Source organism: Bison bison, unplaced genomic scaffold (assembly GCF_000754665.1).
Source record: "Bison bison bison isolate TAMUID 2011002044 unplaced genomic scaffold, Bison_UMD1.0 scf7180017864469, whole genome shotgun sequence".
In the NCBI taxonomy this organism is placed as follows: Eukaryota; Metazoa; Chordata; class Mammalia; order Artiodactyla; family Bovidae; genus Bison; species Bison bison.
This window is the reverse complement of record NW_011495030.1, coordinates 1562653-1582677: the sequence shown is the minus strand read 5'-3', so window position 1 is coordinate 1582677 and position 20025 is coordinate 1562653. Positions and strand designations below refer to the sequence as shown.

Genomic DNA, 20025 nt, shown 5'->3' with positions numbered 1-20025 from the left:
GACTATGCCAAAGCCTTTGACTGTGTGGAATCACAACAAACTATAGAAAATTCTTCAAGAGATGGGAACACCAGACCACCTTACCTGCCTCCTGAGAAAACTGTGTGCAGGTCAAGAAGCAACAGTGAGAACTGGACACAGAACAACAGACTGGTGCCAAATCGGAAAAGAAACATATCAAGGCTGTATATTGTCACCCTGCTTATTTGACTTACATGCAGAGTTTATCATGTGAAATGCTGGACTGTATGAAGCACAAACTGGAATCAAGGTTGCTGGGAGAAATATCAGTAACCTCATATATGCAGATGATACCACCCTTACGGCAGAAAGTGAAGAAGAACTAAAGAGCCTCCTGATGAAAGTGAAAGAGGAAAGTGAAAAACTTGACTTAAAACTCAACATTCAGGAAACTAACATCATGACATCTGGTCCAGTCACGTCATGGCAGATAGACGGGGAAACAATGGAAACAGTGAGAGACTTTATTTTGGGTGGCTCCAAAATCACTGCAAATGGTGAGTCAGTTCAGTTCAGTCACTCAGTTGTGTCTGACTCTTTGCTACCCCATGAATTGCAGCAAGCCAGGCCTCCCTGTCCATCACCAACTGCCGGAGTTTACCCAAACCTGTGTCCACTGAATTGGTGATGCCATCCAACCATCTCATCCTTGTCATCCCCTTCTCGTCCTGCCCTCGGTCTTTCCCAGCATCAGGGTCTTTTCAAATGAGTCAGCTCTTCGCATCAGGTGGTCAAAGTATTAGAGTTTCAGCTTTAACATCAGTCCTTCCAGTGAACACCCAGGACTGATCTCCTTTAGCATGGACTGCTTGGATCTCTTTGTGATCCTAGAGGCTCTCAAGAGTCTTCTCCAACACCACAGTTCAAAAGTATCAATTCTTTAGTGCTTAGCTTTCTTTATAGTCCAACTCTCACATCTGTACATGACTACTGGAAAAACCATATCCTTGACTAGATGGACCTTTGTTGGCAAAGTAATGTCTGTGCTTTTGAATATGCTATCTAGGTTGGTCATAACTTTCCTTCCAAGGAATAAGTGTCTTTTATTTTCATGGCTGCAGTCACCTTCTGCAGTGATTTTGGAGCCCCCCCAAAATAAAGTCAGCCACTGTTTCCACTGTTTGCCCATCTTTTTGCCATGAAGTGCTGGGACCGGATGTCATGATCTTAGTTTTCTGAATGTTGAGTTTTAAGCCAGCTTTTTCACTCTCCTCTTTCACTTTCATCAAGAGGCTCTTTAGTTCTTCACTTCCTGCCATAAGGGTGGTGTCATCTGCATATCTGAGGTTATTGATATTTCTCCCAGCAATCTTGATTCTGGCTTGTGCTTCCTCCAGCCCAGCATTTCTCATGATATACTACTCTGCCCATAAGTTAAATAAGCAGGGTGACAATATACAGCCTTGACATACTCCTTTTCCTATTTGGAACCAGTCTGTTGTTCCATGTCCAGTTCTAACTGTTGCTTCCTGACCTGCATACAGGTTTCCCAAGAGGCAGGTCAGGTGGTCTGGTATCCCCATCTCCTTCAGAATTTTTCACAGTTTATTGTGCCCCACACAGTCAAAGGCTTTGGCATAGTCAATAAAGCAGAAATAGATGTTTTTCTGGAACTCTCTTGCTTTTTCGATCATCCAGTGGATGTTGGCAATTTGGTCTCTGGTTCCTCTGCCTTTTCTAAAACCAGCTTGAATATCTAGAAGTTCATGGTTCACGTATTGTTGAAGCCTGGCTTGGAGAATTTTGAGCATTACTAGCGTGTGAAATGAGTGCAATTGTGCGGTAATTTGAGCATTCTTTGGCATTGCCTTTCTTTGGGATTGGAATGAAAAGTAGCCTTTTCAGTTTTCCAGTCCTGTGGCTGAGTTTTCCAAATTTGCTGGCATATTGAGTGCAGCACTTACACAGCATCATCTTTCAGGATTTGAAATAGCTCAACTGGAATTCCATCACCTCTGCTAGCTTTGTTCATAGTGATACTTCCTAAGGCCCACTTGACTTTATATTCCTGCAGCCATGCAATCAAAAGACACTTGCTCTTTGAAAGAAAAGCTATGACCAACCTAGTCAGCATATTATAAAGCAGAGATATTACTTTGCTGACAAAGGTCGATCTAGTCATAGTCAAAACTATGGTTTTTCCAGTAGGCAAGTATGTATATGAGAGTTGGAATATAAAGAAAGCTAGGCGCCCCAAAATTGATGCCTTTGAATTGTGGTGTTGGAGAAGAGTCTTGAGAGTCCCTTGGACTTTAAGAAGATCCAACCAGTCCATCCTAAGGGACATCGGTCCTGAATATTCATTGGAAGGACTAATGTTATAGCTGAAACTTCAGTACTTTGGCCACCTGATGTGAAGAACTGACTCATTTGAAAAGACCCTGATGGTGGGAAAGATTGAAGGCTGGAGGAAAAGGGGATGACAGAGGGTGAGATGGTTGGATGGCATTGCCGACTCAATGTGCATGAGTGTGAGTAAACTCCAGGAATTGGTGATGGACAGGGAAGCCTGGTGTGGTCTAGTGCATGGTGTCACAGAGTCAGACATGACTGAGCGACTAAACTGAGATGTAAGATAGTGTAACACTGACATTGAATCTGTGAATGCATTGATCTTGCATATCCTAACCTTCAGATATCTGAGAAATGTATGTTTAAGCCACCCACCCTGTGGGACTTTTGTTACAAAATCCCAGACTAAGGCAAGGACCTTTTTCATTCTTACTAATGATTCCAAAACCTTTTCTGTGAGTTATATCTATTGATTAGAATTAATAATAAACTTAGAAATAATTAGCAGTTTAGAAATAAGAACTGAGAACCCCCTAAAAAAGTTGTATAACAGAAATGAGTTGCATTTTCTGTGTTCACTGACAGTGAACAGTAAATGCAATTAAAATGGATATTATAGCAACAAAGGTGTAAGTTACATAGCCGCACATAAAAGGTATGTATGCAGAGATTATAGTTTTTATTTTAAAATGTTAATGTTTGATACATGTCATGTTAAGTGTCATTCCAGTCAGAATCCTGCTACCGTCTATAAAAATTACAAGCTGGTACTAAAATTTGGATGAAAATACAGAGAGCCAAAAATAGCTAAGCTCCTTCTAAAGAAATAGGATAAAGTGGAAAAACTTGTCTACTGGATATCAAGATGATACAATATTTGGTAAATTAAGACATTGTGGTGTTGATGTAGGGTAGACTAGTGTGATATGACAGAATAAAGAGCTAAGATACAAAGCTTAGTAAAAACTTGATTTATGACAGAACTGACATTGTAGGTGAGTGAGGAAGAGACGGAAAATGGTACTGAGACAACTGGGTATTGGTATAGGAAAAGATGAAATTGAGTCCTTTCCTCATACTTTAACAAAAATTAGTTCCAGGTGGATTAAATATCTAAATGTGATTGACCAGGAAGTTTTTAGAAGACATCAGTAGTAGAAGAGAATATTTTTGTGACTTCGGGTTAAGAAAATGTCTTAAAGTATAGACCTAAAGGGAAAAGTTGATAATTTCAACTATAATAAAACTAAGGAACTTCTGTTCATCTAAAAGACACCTTGTAGAGAAAAGACTAGTCACAAATTGATATACAGATTGATATACAGACTATATAATAAGCAAAATAATGACAACTCATAAGACATGTGAGCAAAAGATCTGCTTTAATGTCTCACAGTCAAGAGGCAACCCAGACAACCAGTACATTCCTACAGACATGAAAAGATGCTCAACTTCATTAGTTATTAGAGAAATGCACATTAGCCCTAGCAAGGTATATCTGTCAGACCCACCAGAATTCCATTGGTGCCATATGCTTATAAGGATATAAAACAGTGGAAACTCTGATGCATTCTTGGTGGGAATATGAATTTGTACAACCCCCTTGGAAAGTGCTATGGTATTACCTAGTATATCTGTAAATGCTTATATCCAGTGCCTCAAAAATTCTGCTTTCTAGGTACCCTAGTCAGCTTTTGTGCATTTATACTAGGTGAAATCATGGAAATACTTAAAGAAGTATTGTTTGCAGTGAATTCTGGAATAGTCAAATACAATTGAATATTATATGACAATAGAAACAAACTTTGGCTCACTGGTTAAATATCAAAAACATAATTTTAAGGAAAAATACCATCTTGGAAAAATACACCATAATGTGAGTTTGTTTCTAGAACAGTCAAAAACATTTGGAGTCTCATACAGTAAAAAACAAAAGTAAAGGAATTATCAGTTTGCTTGCTTGCTTGCTAAGTCGCTTCAGTCATGTCCGACTCTGTGCAACCCCATAGACGGCATCCCACCAGGCTCCCCTGTCCCTGGGATTCTCCAGGCAAGAACACTGGGGTGGGTTGCCATTTAATTAAATCAGTTTAGAGATTACATTTGTTGTTTCATTTTTTTAAACTTTTTATTTTATATTGGAGTATAGCCGATTAACAATGTTGTGATAGTTTCAGCTGGACAGCAAAGATACTCAGCCATGCATATACATGTATCCATTCTCCCCCAAACTCCCCTCCCATCCAGGCTGCCAAATAACATTGAGTAGAGTTCCCTGTGCTATACAGTAGGACCTTATTGGTTATCTATTTAAAATATATAACAGTGTGTACATGTTGATCCCAAACTCCTAACTATTCCTTTCCCTCTTTCTTCCCCATTAGTTGAGAGAAAAAGGATGCAATTAGTATGAATTAAGGAATGTCAGATACACCGTTAGTGACCAGTTCCTTAAACTGGTAGATATATGGTTGTTTTATTATTTCTAAACAGTTCATGAAGTTTGTATATACTATTGGTATATATTTCACATGAAAATATGTTTTAAAAAGAAAGTCTAAAAGTTGAGTTACTTGACTGTAAAATATTTTTAAAACTTGAAATGATTGTTTTATTTTTCTAAACTACTATAAATATTATAATATAATCAAAGTGATATTACAGGTTTTTAAGCAAGGCTTAATATTTAATGTGCCGGCTTACATGGTGTCTCCATGATAAAGAATCTACCTGCCAATGCAGGGGATGCAGGTTGAATCCCTGGGTCAGAAAAATCTTCTGTAGAAGAAAATGACAACCCAATCCAGTATGCTTGCCTGGAGAATCTCATGAACAGAAGGAGCCGGGCTGGCTACAGTCCATAGTGTTGCAAAAGAGTCAGACACAACGTAGCGAATAAACAACAGCAAAATTTAATGTAGGTTACAAGATTGATTTCTATACCCCTTAACATTATAAATAACCTATTCAAAACAAAATTTTTAATGCCATAAGAGAGGCATTTATGAGATAGAAAAGATACTGATTTATTAATGATTAATTTTGTAACCTGAACCAGTTACTTGTCTGGAATTCAGTTTTTATTTCAGAGAACAGGGTTTGGAGTAGATAATTTCCAAGGACATACTCAGATTTTTATTAATATTATGTTGTGTTTGTTTTTTTGGCCACACTGCACAGCTTGTGGGATTTTAGTTCCCCAACCAGGAATCTAACGCAGGCCTTTGGCAGTGAAAGTGCCAATTCTAACCACTGGACTGCCAGGGAATTCCCTATATGTAGTTTTTTAAATTGTCAGAAACTGTTTATTAAATCATTCTCTCTCTGTAATGGTCTGGATTGTATTCCAAGGGCTGCCTTAGTCAGAATGGATTGGGCTGTAACAATTTTCACCAACCTTCTTATTTATTTTTGTCATGAAGATACATCTGTCCTTACCCTTGAGTGGTAGGCTTTTTAAAGGAAGCTGTGAAGTGCAGTTTTCTTAGATGACAGCTTGCAGACATTTGTGTATCCACAGATATGTTCAGGGGATGTCCAAATTCTTAGCAAAAAAATTTTAATGTTGTATTTTTATTTAAATGCAATATAAAAATTTAGTATAAGCATTTCTGCACCACTGGTACAAATACTTTATTTTAACTGCCTTCTAATTTTTTAATTTCTTCCATTTGGTAACAAGTATTTCAGTTATTACAACCTAATGAGCAGATGCCCCACTCCTAAAAAAATGCCATTGTTTTCCTTATTTATGAAAAAACTGAAACAGAGACGTTAAGTAACCCAGTCAAGGTGAAATAGCTTGTATATGGCAGAGCTGAGATTTGAACTAGACATGGTCTATGTTGAAGCCTGTACTCTTGATCATTCAACTGTACCTTCTTGTTACAGGAATAGACTTTCTTTTTCATCTTTCTGGTTCTCAGTTTCATCATCTGTAAAATGGATATAATACATATCTCATAAATTTGCTCATGAGTATTAAATGAGAAAATTGTATATCAAGTGCTTGGAACATAAACATAGTAATGCTTAATAAATGTTAACTGTTGTGGTTATAATTGTCATCATCATTGTCATTACCACTATTAAAAAAACAATTATTTGCAAGGTGTATTTCCCACCTTTTTTGAGTATTACTTAATTATAGCCTGATTCAAGATCCAATCTGATTTTTTTAGGTCCAGGGTCTTTTTTCATACTTTACACTCACGTACATATAGAAAGTAGCTTAAATACATCTATTTTATGATATAAATTGTGCTCACTTAAATCGTATTTACTATATTTATTGGATTATTTAAAAAGTGCTTGGTGATAGGTGTATACTAATTAATAGCAGGATGGGTGCTATTAGAGTGATTATTAATATTTAATCTGTGCAGCTCCATAGAAGTACTCAGTCTGGAGCTCGATAACTTGGCCTCAGATTTTTGCTCTGCACTACTTACTGTTAATAGCTTTGTCATGAAGTTTGTAAGAGGCTCTTAAATGCATAGAAAGATCAATAACTCTTAGAATATTAAAATACTGGTAGCTTAGAATATTATCTGTGAGTGGAAACAGTGGAGGAGCCTAAATCTGGAAAGGGTACAGTTAGAAAGTGAAGTAAGTGAATGTACAGAATAGTTATTGAAAGAATCTTGATCTGACAAATAATAATGACTTTTGCTATATCTCACCTGGGGATGTCACCACACAGCTCACTTTGTCTTTTTTTATATCTTAGGTTGGCTTTTTTGTGAAGAGAGGATGTTCCAAAGGCATGGTTGAAATTGAATTGTAAGTGTTAAAAGTACTGAAACCACTTTTTTCTGCATAATTTCTTAGTTTATGTTCATGCATTCCTGATGACTTTAGTCAAGAGTAATAACACGGTGTTTACAGTTGTTGTTCAGTCGCTAAGTCATATCTGACTGTTTGCAGCCCCATGGACTGCAGCACTCCAGGCTTCCCAGATGTCCTTCACTATCTCCTGGAGTTTGCTCAGATTCACGTCTAATTAGTTGATGATCTAACCATCTCATCCTCTGACACCGCCTTCTCCTTTTGTCTTCAGTTTTTCCTAGCTCAGGGTATTTTTCAATGAGTTGGCTGTTACATCAAATGCCAAAGTATGGGAGCTTCAGCATCAGTTCTTCCAATGAACATTCAGGGTTGATTTCCTTTAAGATTGACTAGTTTGATCTCCTTGCTGTCCAAGGGAATGTCAAGAGTCATCTCTAGCACCACAGTTCTATGGCGTCGGTTCTTCAGTGCTCAGCCTTCTTTATTTTCCAACTCTCACATTCATACACGACTACTGGAAAAACCGTAACTTTGACTATAAGGACTTTTGTCGGCAAAGTGATATCTTTGCTTCTTAATACGCCGTCTAGGTTTGTCATAGCTTTCCTTCTAAGGAGCAAGTGTCTTTTAATTTTGTGGCTGCAGTTACTGTCTGCAGTACTTTTGAAGCCCAAGAAAATAAAGTCTGCTTCCACTTTTCCCCTCTCTATTTGTCATGAAGGGATGCGACTGGATGCCATGATGTTAAGTTTTTTGAATGTTGAGTTTTAAGCCAACTTTTTCACTTTTTCATCCTCATCAAGAGGCTCTTTAGTTTCTCTTCACTTTCTGCCATTAGAGTGATATCATCTGCATGTCTGAGATTGTTGATATTTCTCCTGTCAGTCTTGATTCAAGCTTGTGATTCATCCAGCCCAGCATTTTTCATAATGTACTCTATCAGTTCAGTTCAGTTGCTCAGTCGTGTCTGACTCTTTGCGACCCCATGAATCGAAGCACGCCAGGCCTCCCTGTCCATCACCAACTCCCGGAGTTCACTCAAACTCATGTCCATCGAGTCAGTGATGCTATCTAGCCATCTCATCCTCTGTCGTCCCCTTCTCCTCCTGCCCCCAATCCCTCCCAGCATCAGAGTCTTTTCCAATGAGTCAGCTCTTCGCCTGAGGTGGCCAGAGTACTGGAGTTTCAGCTTTAGCATCATTCCTTCCAAAGAAATCCCAGGGCTGATCTCCTTCATAATGGACTGGTTGGATCTCCTTGCAGTCCAAGGGACTCTCAAGAGTCTTCTCCAACACCACAGTTCAAAAGCATCAATTCTTCGGTGCTCAGCCTTCTTCACAGTCCTACTCTCACATCCATACATGACCACAGGAAAAACCGTAGTCTTGACTAGATGGATCTTTGTTGGCAAAGTAATGTCTCTGCTTTTGAATATGCTATCTAGGTTGGTCATAACTTTCCTTCCAAGGAGTAAGCGTCTTTTAATTTCATGGCTGCAGTCACCATCTTCAGTTATTTTGGAGCCCAGAAAAATAGTCTGCCACTGTTTCCACTGTTTCCCCATCTATTTCCCATGAAGTGATGGGACCGGATGCCATGATCTTCGTTTTCTGAATGTTGAGCTTTAAGCCAACTTTTTCACTCTCCACTTTCACTTTCATCAAGAGGCTTTTTAGTTCCTCTTCACTTTCTGCCAGAAGGGTGGTGTCATCTGCATATCTGAGGTTATTGATATTTCTCCCGGCAATCTTGATTCCACCTTGTGCTTCTTCCAGCCCTGCGTTTCTCATGATGTACTCTGCATATAAGTTAAATAAACAGGGTGACAATATACAGCCTTGACGTACTCCTTTTCCTATTTGGAACCAGTCTGTTGTTCCATGTCCAGTTCTAACTGTTGCTTCCTGACCTGCATATAGGCTTCTCAAGAGGCAGGTCAGGTGCTCTGGTATTCCCATCTCTTTCAGAATTTTTTAGAGTTTATTGTGCTCCACACAGTCAAAGGCTTTGGCATAATCAATAAAGCAGAAGTCAATGTTTTTCTGGAACTCTCTTGCTTTTTTGATGATCCAGCGGATGTTGGCAATTTGATCTCTGACAATATACAGCCTTGTGGTACTCATTTTACAAGTTTTAACCAGTCCATGAAAGGTTCTGACTGTTTCTAAAGGTTCTAAAGGTTGCTTCTTGACCAGCGTAGAGGTTTCTTAGGAGGCAGGTAAGGTGGTCTGGTATTCCCATCTCTTTAAGATATTTCCAGTTTGTTTTGATCCACACATTCAAAGGCTTTACCATAGTCAATGAAGCAGAAGTAGATGTTTTTCTGGAATTGCTTTGGTTTCTCTATGATCCAGTGAATGTTGGCGATTTGATCTCTGTTTCTTCTGCCTTCTCTAAACCCATCTGGAAGTTCTTAGTTAATATACTGTTGAAGCCAAGCTTGAAGAATTTTCAGTATAACCTTACTAGTATGCAAAATGTGCATAATTATACAATAGTTTGTAGATTCTTTGACACTGCCCTTCTCTGGAATTGGAATGAAAACTGACCTTTTCCAGTCCTCTGACCACTGCTGAGTTTTCCAATTTTGCTGACATACTGAGTGCAGCACTTATACAGCATCATCTTTTAGGATTTTGAATAGCTCAGCTGGAATTCCATCACCTTCACTAATCTTGTTTGTAGTAAAGCTTCCTGAGGCCCACTTGACTTCACTCTAGGATGTCAAGCTCTAGGTCAGTGATCACACCATCTTGGTTATCTGGATCATTAAGACCTTTTTTGTATAGTTCTTCTGTGTATTCTTTCCACCTCTTTTTCATCTTTTCTGCTTCTGTTAGGTCCTTTGTCATGCTCATTCTTGTGTGAAATATTCCCCTGATATCTCCAGTTTTCTTGATAAGTTTTCCTGTACTTCTTTGCACTGTTCATTTAAGAAGGTCTTCTTATCTCTTCTATTTTCTGGAACTCTGCATTCAGTTGGGTATGTCTTTCCCTTTCGCTTTTTTGCTTTTTTTCTTTTCTTAGCTATGTGTAAAGCCTCCTTACACAATCATTTTGCCTTCTTGCATTTCTTTTCCTTTGGGGTGGTTTTGGTCACTGCCTCCTGTAGAAGGTTATGAACCTCTGTCCATAGTTCTTCATAACTCTGGCTACCAGATCTAATCTCTTGAATCTATTCATCACCTCTACTGTATGATTGTAAGGGATTTGAATTAGGTTATACCTGAATGGCCTAGTGGTTTTCCCCACTTTCTTCAAGTTAAGCCTGAGTTTTGCAATGAGGAGCTGATTATCTGAGCCACAGCTCCAGGTCTTGGTTTTGCTGACTGTATAGAGTTTCACCATCTTTGACTGCAAAGAATATAATCCGTCGTATTTCAGTATTGACCATTTGGTGATGTGTGTGTGTGTGGGGTCATCTCTTGTGTTGTTGTAAGAGGCTGTTTGCTATGTCCAGTGTGTTCTCTTGAGAAAACTCTGTTAGCCTTTGCCCTGCTTCATGTTGTACTCCAAGGCCAAGCTTGCCTGTTACTCTAGGTATCTCTTGACTTCCTACTCTTGCATTCCAGTACCTATGATGAAAAGGGCATCTTTTTTTGGTTAGTTCTAGAAAGTCTTAGAGATCTTAATAGAATTGTTCAACTTCAGCTTCAGCATCAGTGGTATAATACTATATTATGACATGAATATTAGAAATAATATTTAAGGAATACTTCATCCAGAAAAGTAAGTTTTCTTTTTTCTTTAATGCATCTTTTAAAACCTGAATTGTAAGAACTTTTTTTCTGGAAAAATTCATTAGAAATTAGAAATTTATGGGAGATAATGAAATAATGAAATTTATGGGAGATACGGGAGTATTATTTCATACCACCATATGGTATCTCCATACCACTATTAAGTATTCACTATTCATTAAGAAGTTGCAGTATTTTTACAAACTTAAGCACTTTATCTTTCAGAAATATTTATTTATTTGGCTGTATCTCAGTTGTACCCACAGGATCATTGTTAAGGCATGCAGGCTTCTTTCTAGTTGTAGCATGCAGACTCAGTAACTGTGATACTCAGTCTCTCTATTTGTGGCTCCAGCTCCCTAGTTGTGCACTGGCTTAGTTGCTCTGCAACATGTGGGTTCTTAGTCCCCTGACCAGGGATCAAACCTGCATCCCCTGCATTAAAAGGCAGATTTTTAACCACTGGACCAGCAGGAAGTTTTGTTTTGTTTGTTTTTTTTTTTTCTGATTTTTGAAAGCAAAATACTTGATTGTTAGGAAAAAAGAAAAAACTTAATCTAGGGTTGTAAAAAGATGAAAATGAAGGCCCTCTTGACAATTCCACTTCTAGAAACAACCTTTGTTAATAGTTTGGTCAATTTCATGTATGGCAAAAACTTGGCATTTATATCACCATTTTCTATTCCCTCCCTTATGGCAGAAATCAATAATTCATTATAGTATTCTTTTCCCTTAACCTAGATATTCTAAGTCTACCGCTCTTGGCAGCAATTTCTGATGGATGAGAGTTCCTCTCCAAGATGAAAGCAGTATATCCTTCATGTATATACTTAGTTTTTTTATACATAAAAAACATATGCACAATATGTGCATTCTTTAGATGATTTTTAGATCATTTTTTGGAATGTTTATAGAAAGTTATTGAATTTTCATAGCTGAAATAGCTCTTAAAAAATACCTAACAGCCCTGTCATTTTATGGGATGTAAAGAAATGTTCTTTTTATTCAAAAATTGTTGGAAATTTTTTAAATTTATGTAGAGATGAGAAAGAGGCCCACATGGAAGGAAATAGTTAAGAGATTATGTTCAACGTACTAAAATATAATGGTATTTTACTGAAGGATATAAAACTAAGGCCTGAATAAATGGGGAAGCTTATTATGTTCTAAAAATGTAAAATTACAATCATCATCAGCATGTCAGTCATTTCCACACTAATGCATAAATCTGATAAAATTCCAGTGAGAGTCTCAATAGTTTATAAGTTGATTATAAAGTTCATCTGGAAGAATAAATGTGCCAGAAACTCAAGAAGTTTTGAAAAAGCACAATCATGAATAAGACATTTGTGTAACAGATGTTAAAGTGAACAATAAAGCTTTTTTAAATTTTTATTGTACATAGGAGTACAGTTGATTTACGATGTGTCAGTTCCATCACTGTACAGCTAAGTGATTCAGTTATACATATATCTGTTCATTTTCAAATTCTTTTTCTATATAGGTTATTGCAGAATATTGAGTAGTTTCCTGTGCAAATAGGAAATCTGTTGATTATCTATTTTATATATAGTAGTGTGTATATGTTAATCCTAAACTCCTAATTTATCCCTTTCCCCCACATGCCCTCACCTGGTGACCACAAATCTGCTTTGGAAATCTGAGTCTGTTTCTGTTTTGCAAATAAGTTCATTTGTATCACTTCTTTCTTTTTTTTTTTTTAAGATTCCACCCATATGTGTTACCATATGATATTTATTTTTCTCTGAGTTACTTCACTTAGTATGATCATTTCTAGGTCTATTCATGTTGCTGCAGATGGCATTATTTCATTCTTTTTTATGGCTGAGTAATATTCCATTGTGTATATATATATACCACACCTTCTTTATCCATTTCTCTGTTGATGGACATTTAGGTTGCTTCCATTTCTTGGCTCTTTTAAATAGTGTAAATCATATGGTAATTCTGTGTTCAGTTTCTTAGGGAATCTCCATACTCTTCTTTGTAGTGGCTGTACCAGTTTGCATTCCCACCAACAGTATAGGAGTGTTTCCTTTTCTCCACACCTCCCCAGCATTTATTGTTTGTAGAGTTTTTTGATGATGGCCATTCTGAGTAGTGTGAAATGATACCTCATTATACTTTTGATTTGCTTTTCTGTAATAATTAGTGATGTTGAGCATCTTTTCAAATGTGTTTGTTGAGATCACCTATATGTCTTCTTTAGAGAAATGTCTAAGTCTTCTGCCTGTTTGATTGGGTTGTTTTTTATATTGAGCTGAATGAACATTTATATATTTTGGAAGTTAATCCCTTGTCAGCTGCTTCATTTGCAAATAGTTTCTCCCATTCTGAGGATTGTCTTTTCATCTTGTTTATAGTTTCCTTTGCTGTGCAAAAGCTTTCAAGTTAAGTAGGTCCCATTTGTTTATTTTTGCTTTTATTTTCATTACTGTAGATCAGTTCCAAAAGATAATGCTGTGGTTTATGTCAAAGGGTGTTCTGCCTATGTTTTTCTGGAAAAAAACTCTGATGCTGGGAGGGACTGGGGACAGGAGGAGAAGGGGACGACAGGGGATGAGATGGCTGGATGGCATCATTGACTCGATGGACGTGAGTCTGAGTGAACTCCGGGAGTTGGTGATGGACAGGGAGGCCTGGCGTGCTGCGATTCATGGGGTCGCAAAGAGTCGGACGTGACTGAGCAACTGAACTGAACTGAAGAGTTTTATTTTATAGTATTCAGCCTTACATTTGGGTCTTTAATCCATTTTGAGTCTATTTTTGTGAGTGGTGTTAGAGAATGTTCGGATTTCACTTTTTACATGTAGCTGTCAAGTTAATAAAGCTGTTAATAGTATGATATTAGTACAGAAAAATTAGAGGAACAGAAGGAAGAAAATAGTAGCAGTTCTAAACACATACAAGAGTTTAATTTATGAGAGGTGGTATGTAAGGTGGCTATGTAAAGGTATATAAAGGTGGCTATATAAGCATGGGGTATAAATTACTGCAGGCTTCTCAGGTGCCTCAGCTGGTAAAGAATTCGTCTGCAGTGTGGGAGACCTGGGTTCGACCCCTGGGTTGGGAAGATCCCCTGGAGAAGGGAATGGCTCCCCACTCCAGTATCCTGGCCTGGAGAATTCCATAGACTGTATACTCCATGGGGTCACAAAGAGTCAGACACAGCTGAGTGACTTTCACTCTCCCAGGTTTTAGTTAAGTTCAGTTGCTCAGTCATGTCTGACTCTTGCAACCCCATGGAATGCAGTACACCAGGCTTCTCTGTCCATCAGCAACTCCTGGAGCTTGCTCAACTCACATTAGTCAAGTTGGTGATGCCATCCAACTCTCATCCTCTGTCGTCCCCTTCTCTTCCTGCCTTCAGTCTTCCCCAGCATCAGGGTCTTTTCCAGTGAGTCACTTCTTCACATCAGGTGGCCAAAGGATTGGAGTTTCAGCTTCAGCATCACCCTTCCAATGAATATTCAGGACTGATTCCCTTTAGGATTCACTGGTTGGATCTCCTTGCAGTCCAAGGGGCTCTCAGGAGTCTTCTCCAGCACCACAGTTCAAAGGCATCAGTTCTTTGGCACTCAGCCTTTTTTGTTGTCCAGCTCTCACATCCATACATGGCTAATGGAAAAACCAGAGCTTTGACTAGATGGATCTTTGTTGTCAAAGTAATGTCTGCTTTTTAATATGCTGTCTAGGTTGGTCATAGCTTTTCTTCCAAGGAGTAAGCATCTTTTAATTTCATGGCTCCAGTTACCATCTGCAGTGATTTTGGAGCCCAATAAAATAAAGTTTGTCAATGTTTCCATTGTTTCCTCCTCTATTTGCCGTGAAGTGATGGGACCAGATGCCATGATCTTAGTTTTTTGAATGCTGAGTTTTAAGACAGCTTTTTCACTGTTCTTTTTCACTTTCATCAAGAGGCTTTTTAGTTCTTCGCTTTCTGCCATAAGTGTCATCCATGTATTTGAGGTTATTGATCCTTCTACTGGAAATCTTAATTCCAGGTTGTGCTTCATCCAGTCTGGCATTTCACAGGATAAACTCTGCATGTAATTTAAGCAGCGTGACAATATACAGCCCTGACGTACTCCTTTCCCAATTTTGAACCAAGTCTGTTGTTTCATGTCTGGTTTTAACTGTTGCTTCTTGACTTGCATACAGATTTCTCAGGAGGCAGGTAAGGTGGTCTAATATTCCCATCTAGTCAAGAATTTTCCACAATTTGTTGTGATCTACACAGTCAAAGACTTTGACGTAATCAATAAAGCAGAAGTTCTAGAATTCTCTTACTTTTTTGATGATCCAGCAGATGTTGGCAATTTAATCTCTGGTTCCTTTGCCTTTTCTAAATCCAGCTTGAACATCTGCAAGTTCATGGTTCACATATTGTTGAACCCTGGCTTGGAGAATTTTGAGCATTACTTTGCTAGCGTGTGAGATGAGTGCAATTGTGTGGTAGTTTGAGCATTCTTTGGCATTGCCTTCCTTTGGGATTGGAATGAAAACTGACCTTTTCCAGTCCTGTGGCCACTGCTGAGTTTTGCAAATTTGCTGGCATATTGAGTGCAGTACTTTTAACAGAACCATCTTTTAGGATTTGAAATAGCTTAACTGGAATTCCATCACCTCCACTAGCTTTGTTCGTAGTGATGCTTTCTAAGGCCCGCTTGACTTCACATTCCAGGATGTGTGGCTCTAGGTTTGTGATCGCACCATCATGTTTTTCTGGGTCATGAAGAATATTTTTGTACAGTTCTTCTGTGTTTTCTTGCCACCTCTTCTTAATATCTTCTGCTTTTGTTAGGTCCATACCATTTCTGTCCTTTATTGAGCCCATCATTGCATGAAATGTTCCCTTGGTATCTCCAGTTTTCTTGAAGAGATCTCTAGTCTTTCCTGTTCTATTTTTTCCTCTATTTCTTTGCATTGCTCACTGAGGAAGGCTTTCTTATCTCTCCATGCTGTTCTTTGGAACTCTGCATTCAAATGGAATTATCTTTCCTTTTCTCCTTTGCCTTTAGCATCTCTTTTCTCAGCCTCCTCAAACAACCATTTTGCCTTTTTGCATTTCTTTTTCTTTGGAATGGTCTTGATCACTTTCTCCTGTACAATGTCACGAACCTCCATCCATAGTTCTTCAGGCCCTCTATCAGATCTAATCTTGAATTTACTTGTCGCTTCCACTGTATAATTGTAAGGGATTTCATTTAGGTCATAACTTGAATGGTCTAGTGGTTTTCCCTACTTTCTTCAATTTAGGTCTGAATCTGGCAATAAGGAGTTCATGATCTGAGCCACAGTCAGCTCCCGGTCTTATTTTTGCTGACTGTACAGTGCTTCTCCATCTTTGGCTGCAAAGAATATAATCAGTCTGATTTTGGTGTTGACCATCTGGTGATGTCCGTGTGTAGAGTCTTCTCTTGTGTTGTTGGAAGAGGAGGGCATTTGCTGTGACCAGTGTGTTCTCTTGGCAAAACTGTTGCCTTTGCCTTGCTACATTTTGGACTCCAAGGCTGAATTTGCCTGTTACTCCAGGTATCTCTTAATTTCCTACTTTTGCATTCCAGTCCCCTAAAATGGAATCTTTTTTCGGTGTTAGTTCTAGAAGGTCTTGTAGGTCTTCATAGAACCATTCAACTTCAGCTTCTTCAGCATTACTGGTTGGGGCATAGATTTGGATTACTGTGATATTGAATGGTTTGCCTTGGAAATGAACAGAGCTCATTCTGTCATTTTTGAGATCACATCCAAGTACTGCATTTTGGACTCTTGTTGACTATGATGGCTACTCCATGTATTCTAAGGGATTCTTATCCACAGTACTAGATATAATGGTCATCTCAGTTAAATTCACCCATTCCAGTCCACTTTAGTTCACTAATTCCTAAAATGTTGATGTTCACTCTTGCCATCTCCTGTTTGACCACTTCTAATTTACCTTGATATCTGGACCTGACATTTCAGGTTCCTTTCCCAAGTGGCAGAGTAGTACAGAATCCACCTGCCAGGGCAGGAGATGAAAGAGATGCGGGCTCAATTCCTCAGTTAGGAAGATCCCCTGAGGAAGGAAATGGCAACCCACTCCAGTATTCTTGCCTGGAAAATTCCATAGATAGGAGCCTGGCAGGCTGCAGTCCGTGGGTTCACAAAGAGTCTGTTGGACATGGCTTACCACATAAATTACTCAAACTGAGTTGAAATAATTGGCTATTAGTTGTTTAAAACAGATAAATTTAGACTGTTATCAGGTAATCCTGTACATAAGTAAAATCTTGATTTTAAAAGTCTTTAGACTTTTAAAAATATGTGGGTTTAAAAAGAATAGAAAAATGGTGTAGAATATTTTTTAAATCTCAGGAAAGGGAAAGACCTTACTCAGTAAAACAGGATAGCCAATAACCATATAAAGGAAGACAGAAGAAACTCGAAGGAAGAGAAGGCTGTTTTGATGCCCAGAACTGCTTGGCCTCTGCCCAACCATGTGGAAAGGTAGCCTGAGGATAGCTGGTCTTCACTTAAGATATGCTGGGACCTGGGACCATTTCTCAGAATACTTGAACATGGACAAATATCCCCTGAAGCAACAGAATACAGAGAAACTATAAGATAGGACTGAAAATAATTGCCTACATGGAAGTTGGTACAGTTACAAACAGTGAGATACAGAAAAAGCCATAAATCAACAGAAGTACCAGTAGCAAAAGCAGGGCACTGTGTGTGATTCTTGCATACAGCACCACCAAGGTGGTGGGCAGGGTGGCAGGCAGATTGTCTAAGCTATACCTCCTGCCCAACCCACATAATCTGCCCCTGTTGTTACCTGGACCCAAATAGCTCCTCTTTTGGAGTGAGCATGGGTACCATACTCATGTTTTCACTCCCTCATGCTGCAGCATGAGCCCTGTAAAACCTTGCCTGGAAGAGAAAAAAAGACAGGAAATTTAGGCTCCATAAAAATTCAGCCCAAAATAATGGCGCCATAGTTAACAATGAGTGACAGATGGGAAGAAACATTTTCAGCACAGATAATATGTACATGTCTTAAAATGATTGAGATTTTAATATCTCATTAAGTCAGTAAAAATTATATACAACTTAATAAGGAAATAAGCAAAGAAGTTTAATACAAAGTAATATAAATGACAAATATATACAAAAAAAAGACGACATCTCACTAGTTACAAAGGAGATCAAGATGAAGATTGTTTTCCTCTCAGCTTAGAAAAATATAAAATAAAGTTCAATCATATGAAGTTATAGAAGAGAGAATCCTGTCATGCACCATTGTGGGAGTATAGGCACTATATCCTATTCTGCAGTATCTATTAAAATTTAAATACAAGTATTCTTTGGTCCAGTCACTGTTCGAGAGAATGATTGCTCACTGGCATAATGTAGCTGTTTCCTAATTTTAATGATGAAAATTATAAATAACTCAGATGTCCATTGCCTGAAAAATGGCTAAACAAATTATGATATATCCATACCATAACACATGATTGAGCCATACAAAGGACTGAAGGACTGATAGAGCCTGTAACTTGGGTAAACCTTGCAAAGATTACAGCTGATGAGGAAACTAGACACAGAAGATCGCATATTGCATGATTCCATTTCTATGAAATGTTCAGGATAAGTAAATTGATGGGACAGAAAATAGATTAGTGGTAGCTAATTAGTGGTAGCTGGGGTTTGAGTGGAGGAAAGAATGAGGAGTGACTGGTTAAACAGGTATGGGCTCTTCTTTTGAGTGATAAAAATATTCTGAAATTAGATGATGGTGATGGTTGCATAACTTTGTGAATGTACTTAACCCCTGTTGATACACACCCTAAACTGACACCTAAAAATGGCTAAAATCATAAATTTTATCATCTTTAAAAAAAAAAAACATTAATTGTACACATTAAAATAGTGGATTCTATGATTTCTGAATTATATCTCCATTTAAAAAACACAAGCATACCTTGTTTCATTGTGCTTTGCAGATATGTGTATACAAATTAAAGTTTTGAGGTAACCCTGCATTGTCAAATGATGGTTAGCATTTTTTAGAAATATAATATTTTTACTAAGGTAGGTTATTTTTTTAGATGTAATGCTTTTGTACACTTAGTAGACTACAGTATAGTATAAACATAACTTTCATTTATAAGGGGAAACCAAAAAATTGATGCAGTAAACTTCATTGCAATGTTTACTTTATTGCAGTGTTTTGGAACCAAACCTGCAATGTATCTGAGATATGACTGTAATTGCAAAGATACTTCTAGGTTAGCACTGATCATGATGGTTTCCTAGATACTGAAACTGAAAAAGTATACTAAACCAAGTATATTTATAAAACACAGAGGGAGTATTAACATTTAAGTTTCAGAAGTCTATTAAGGATGGCTGTAGGTCTTAAGCACTCCTGACTTTTTACTCTGAGTCATCAAAGCCCTTTTGTCTTATTATCTAAAGAGGTTAACTGTTCTGGTGTTCAGTAGCTACTTGCTCTAATAATCTAACCAGTGACTGTTAACCAGAGTTCTGTTACCAGGTCTAACACAGGGAAGATTTCCTTTCTACATACTCAACATGATTATGTTGTGCTCTTTTGTTCAGTTAGGGTCCTTGCGGCTTTGAGAATACCAAGCCCAAAATGGCTGATATAAGTCGTCAAAACTGTCATTGCTGTTGAATGGAGGCAATAACTGGTCATATATTCATTGAAGGGAATGGTGGGTAGAATAAATGGTCTCTGAAATGCATTTATGCAGTCATTTTTCAAATATGTTTTAGTACATTGAGGGATACAGCATTCTTTTTTGGGAGGAACAGCATTCTGCCATCATGGAATATATTGTTGTTGTTGTTCAGTCGCTCAGTCATGTCCAACCCTTTGCGATCCTGTGTACTGCAGCACACCAGGCTTCCCTGTCCTTCATCACCTCCTGGAGCTTGCTCTGACTTATGTCCATTGAGTCAGTGATGCCATCCAAACATCTCGTCCTCTGTCATCCCCTTCTCCTCCTGACTTCAGTTTTTCCCAGCATCAGGGTCTTTAGTAATGAGTTGGCTCTTCACATCTGGTGGCCAAAGTATTGGAGCTTCAGCTTCAGGATCAGTCCTTCCAGTGAATATTCAGGACTGATTTCCTTTAGGATGGACTGGTTGGATC

The 20025-nt window shown here is 38.2% G+C and overlaps 1 protein-coding gene across 2 annotated transcripts in view; it reads left to right on the top strand.

The window, feature by feature from the left end:
• Nucleotides 1–20025, top strand: part of SMC5 (structural maintenance of chromosomes 5) — a 115498-nt gene that overhangs the window by 11398 nt on the left and 84075 nt on the right. For both annotated transcript variants that reach the window (XM_010860637.1, XM_010860636.1), the window contains exon 3: nt 7043–7095. In XM_010860637.1, the coding sequence (XP_010858939.1) occupies nt 7043–7095 (53 nt within the window). The remainder of the gene's footprint in view (nt 1–7042; nt 7096–20025) is intronic.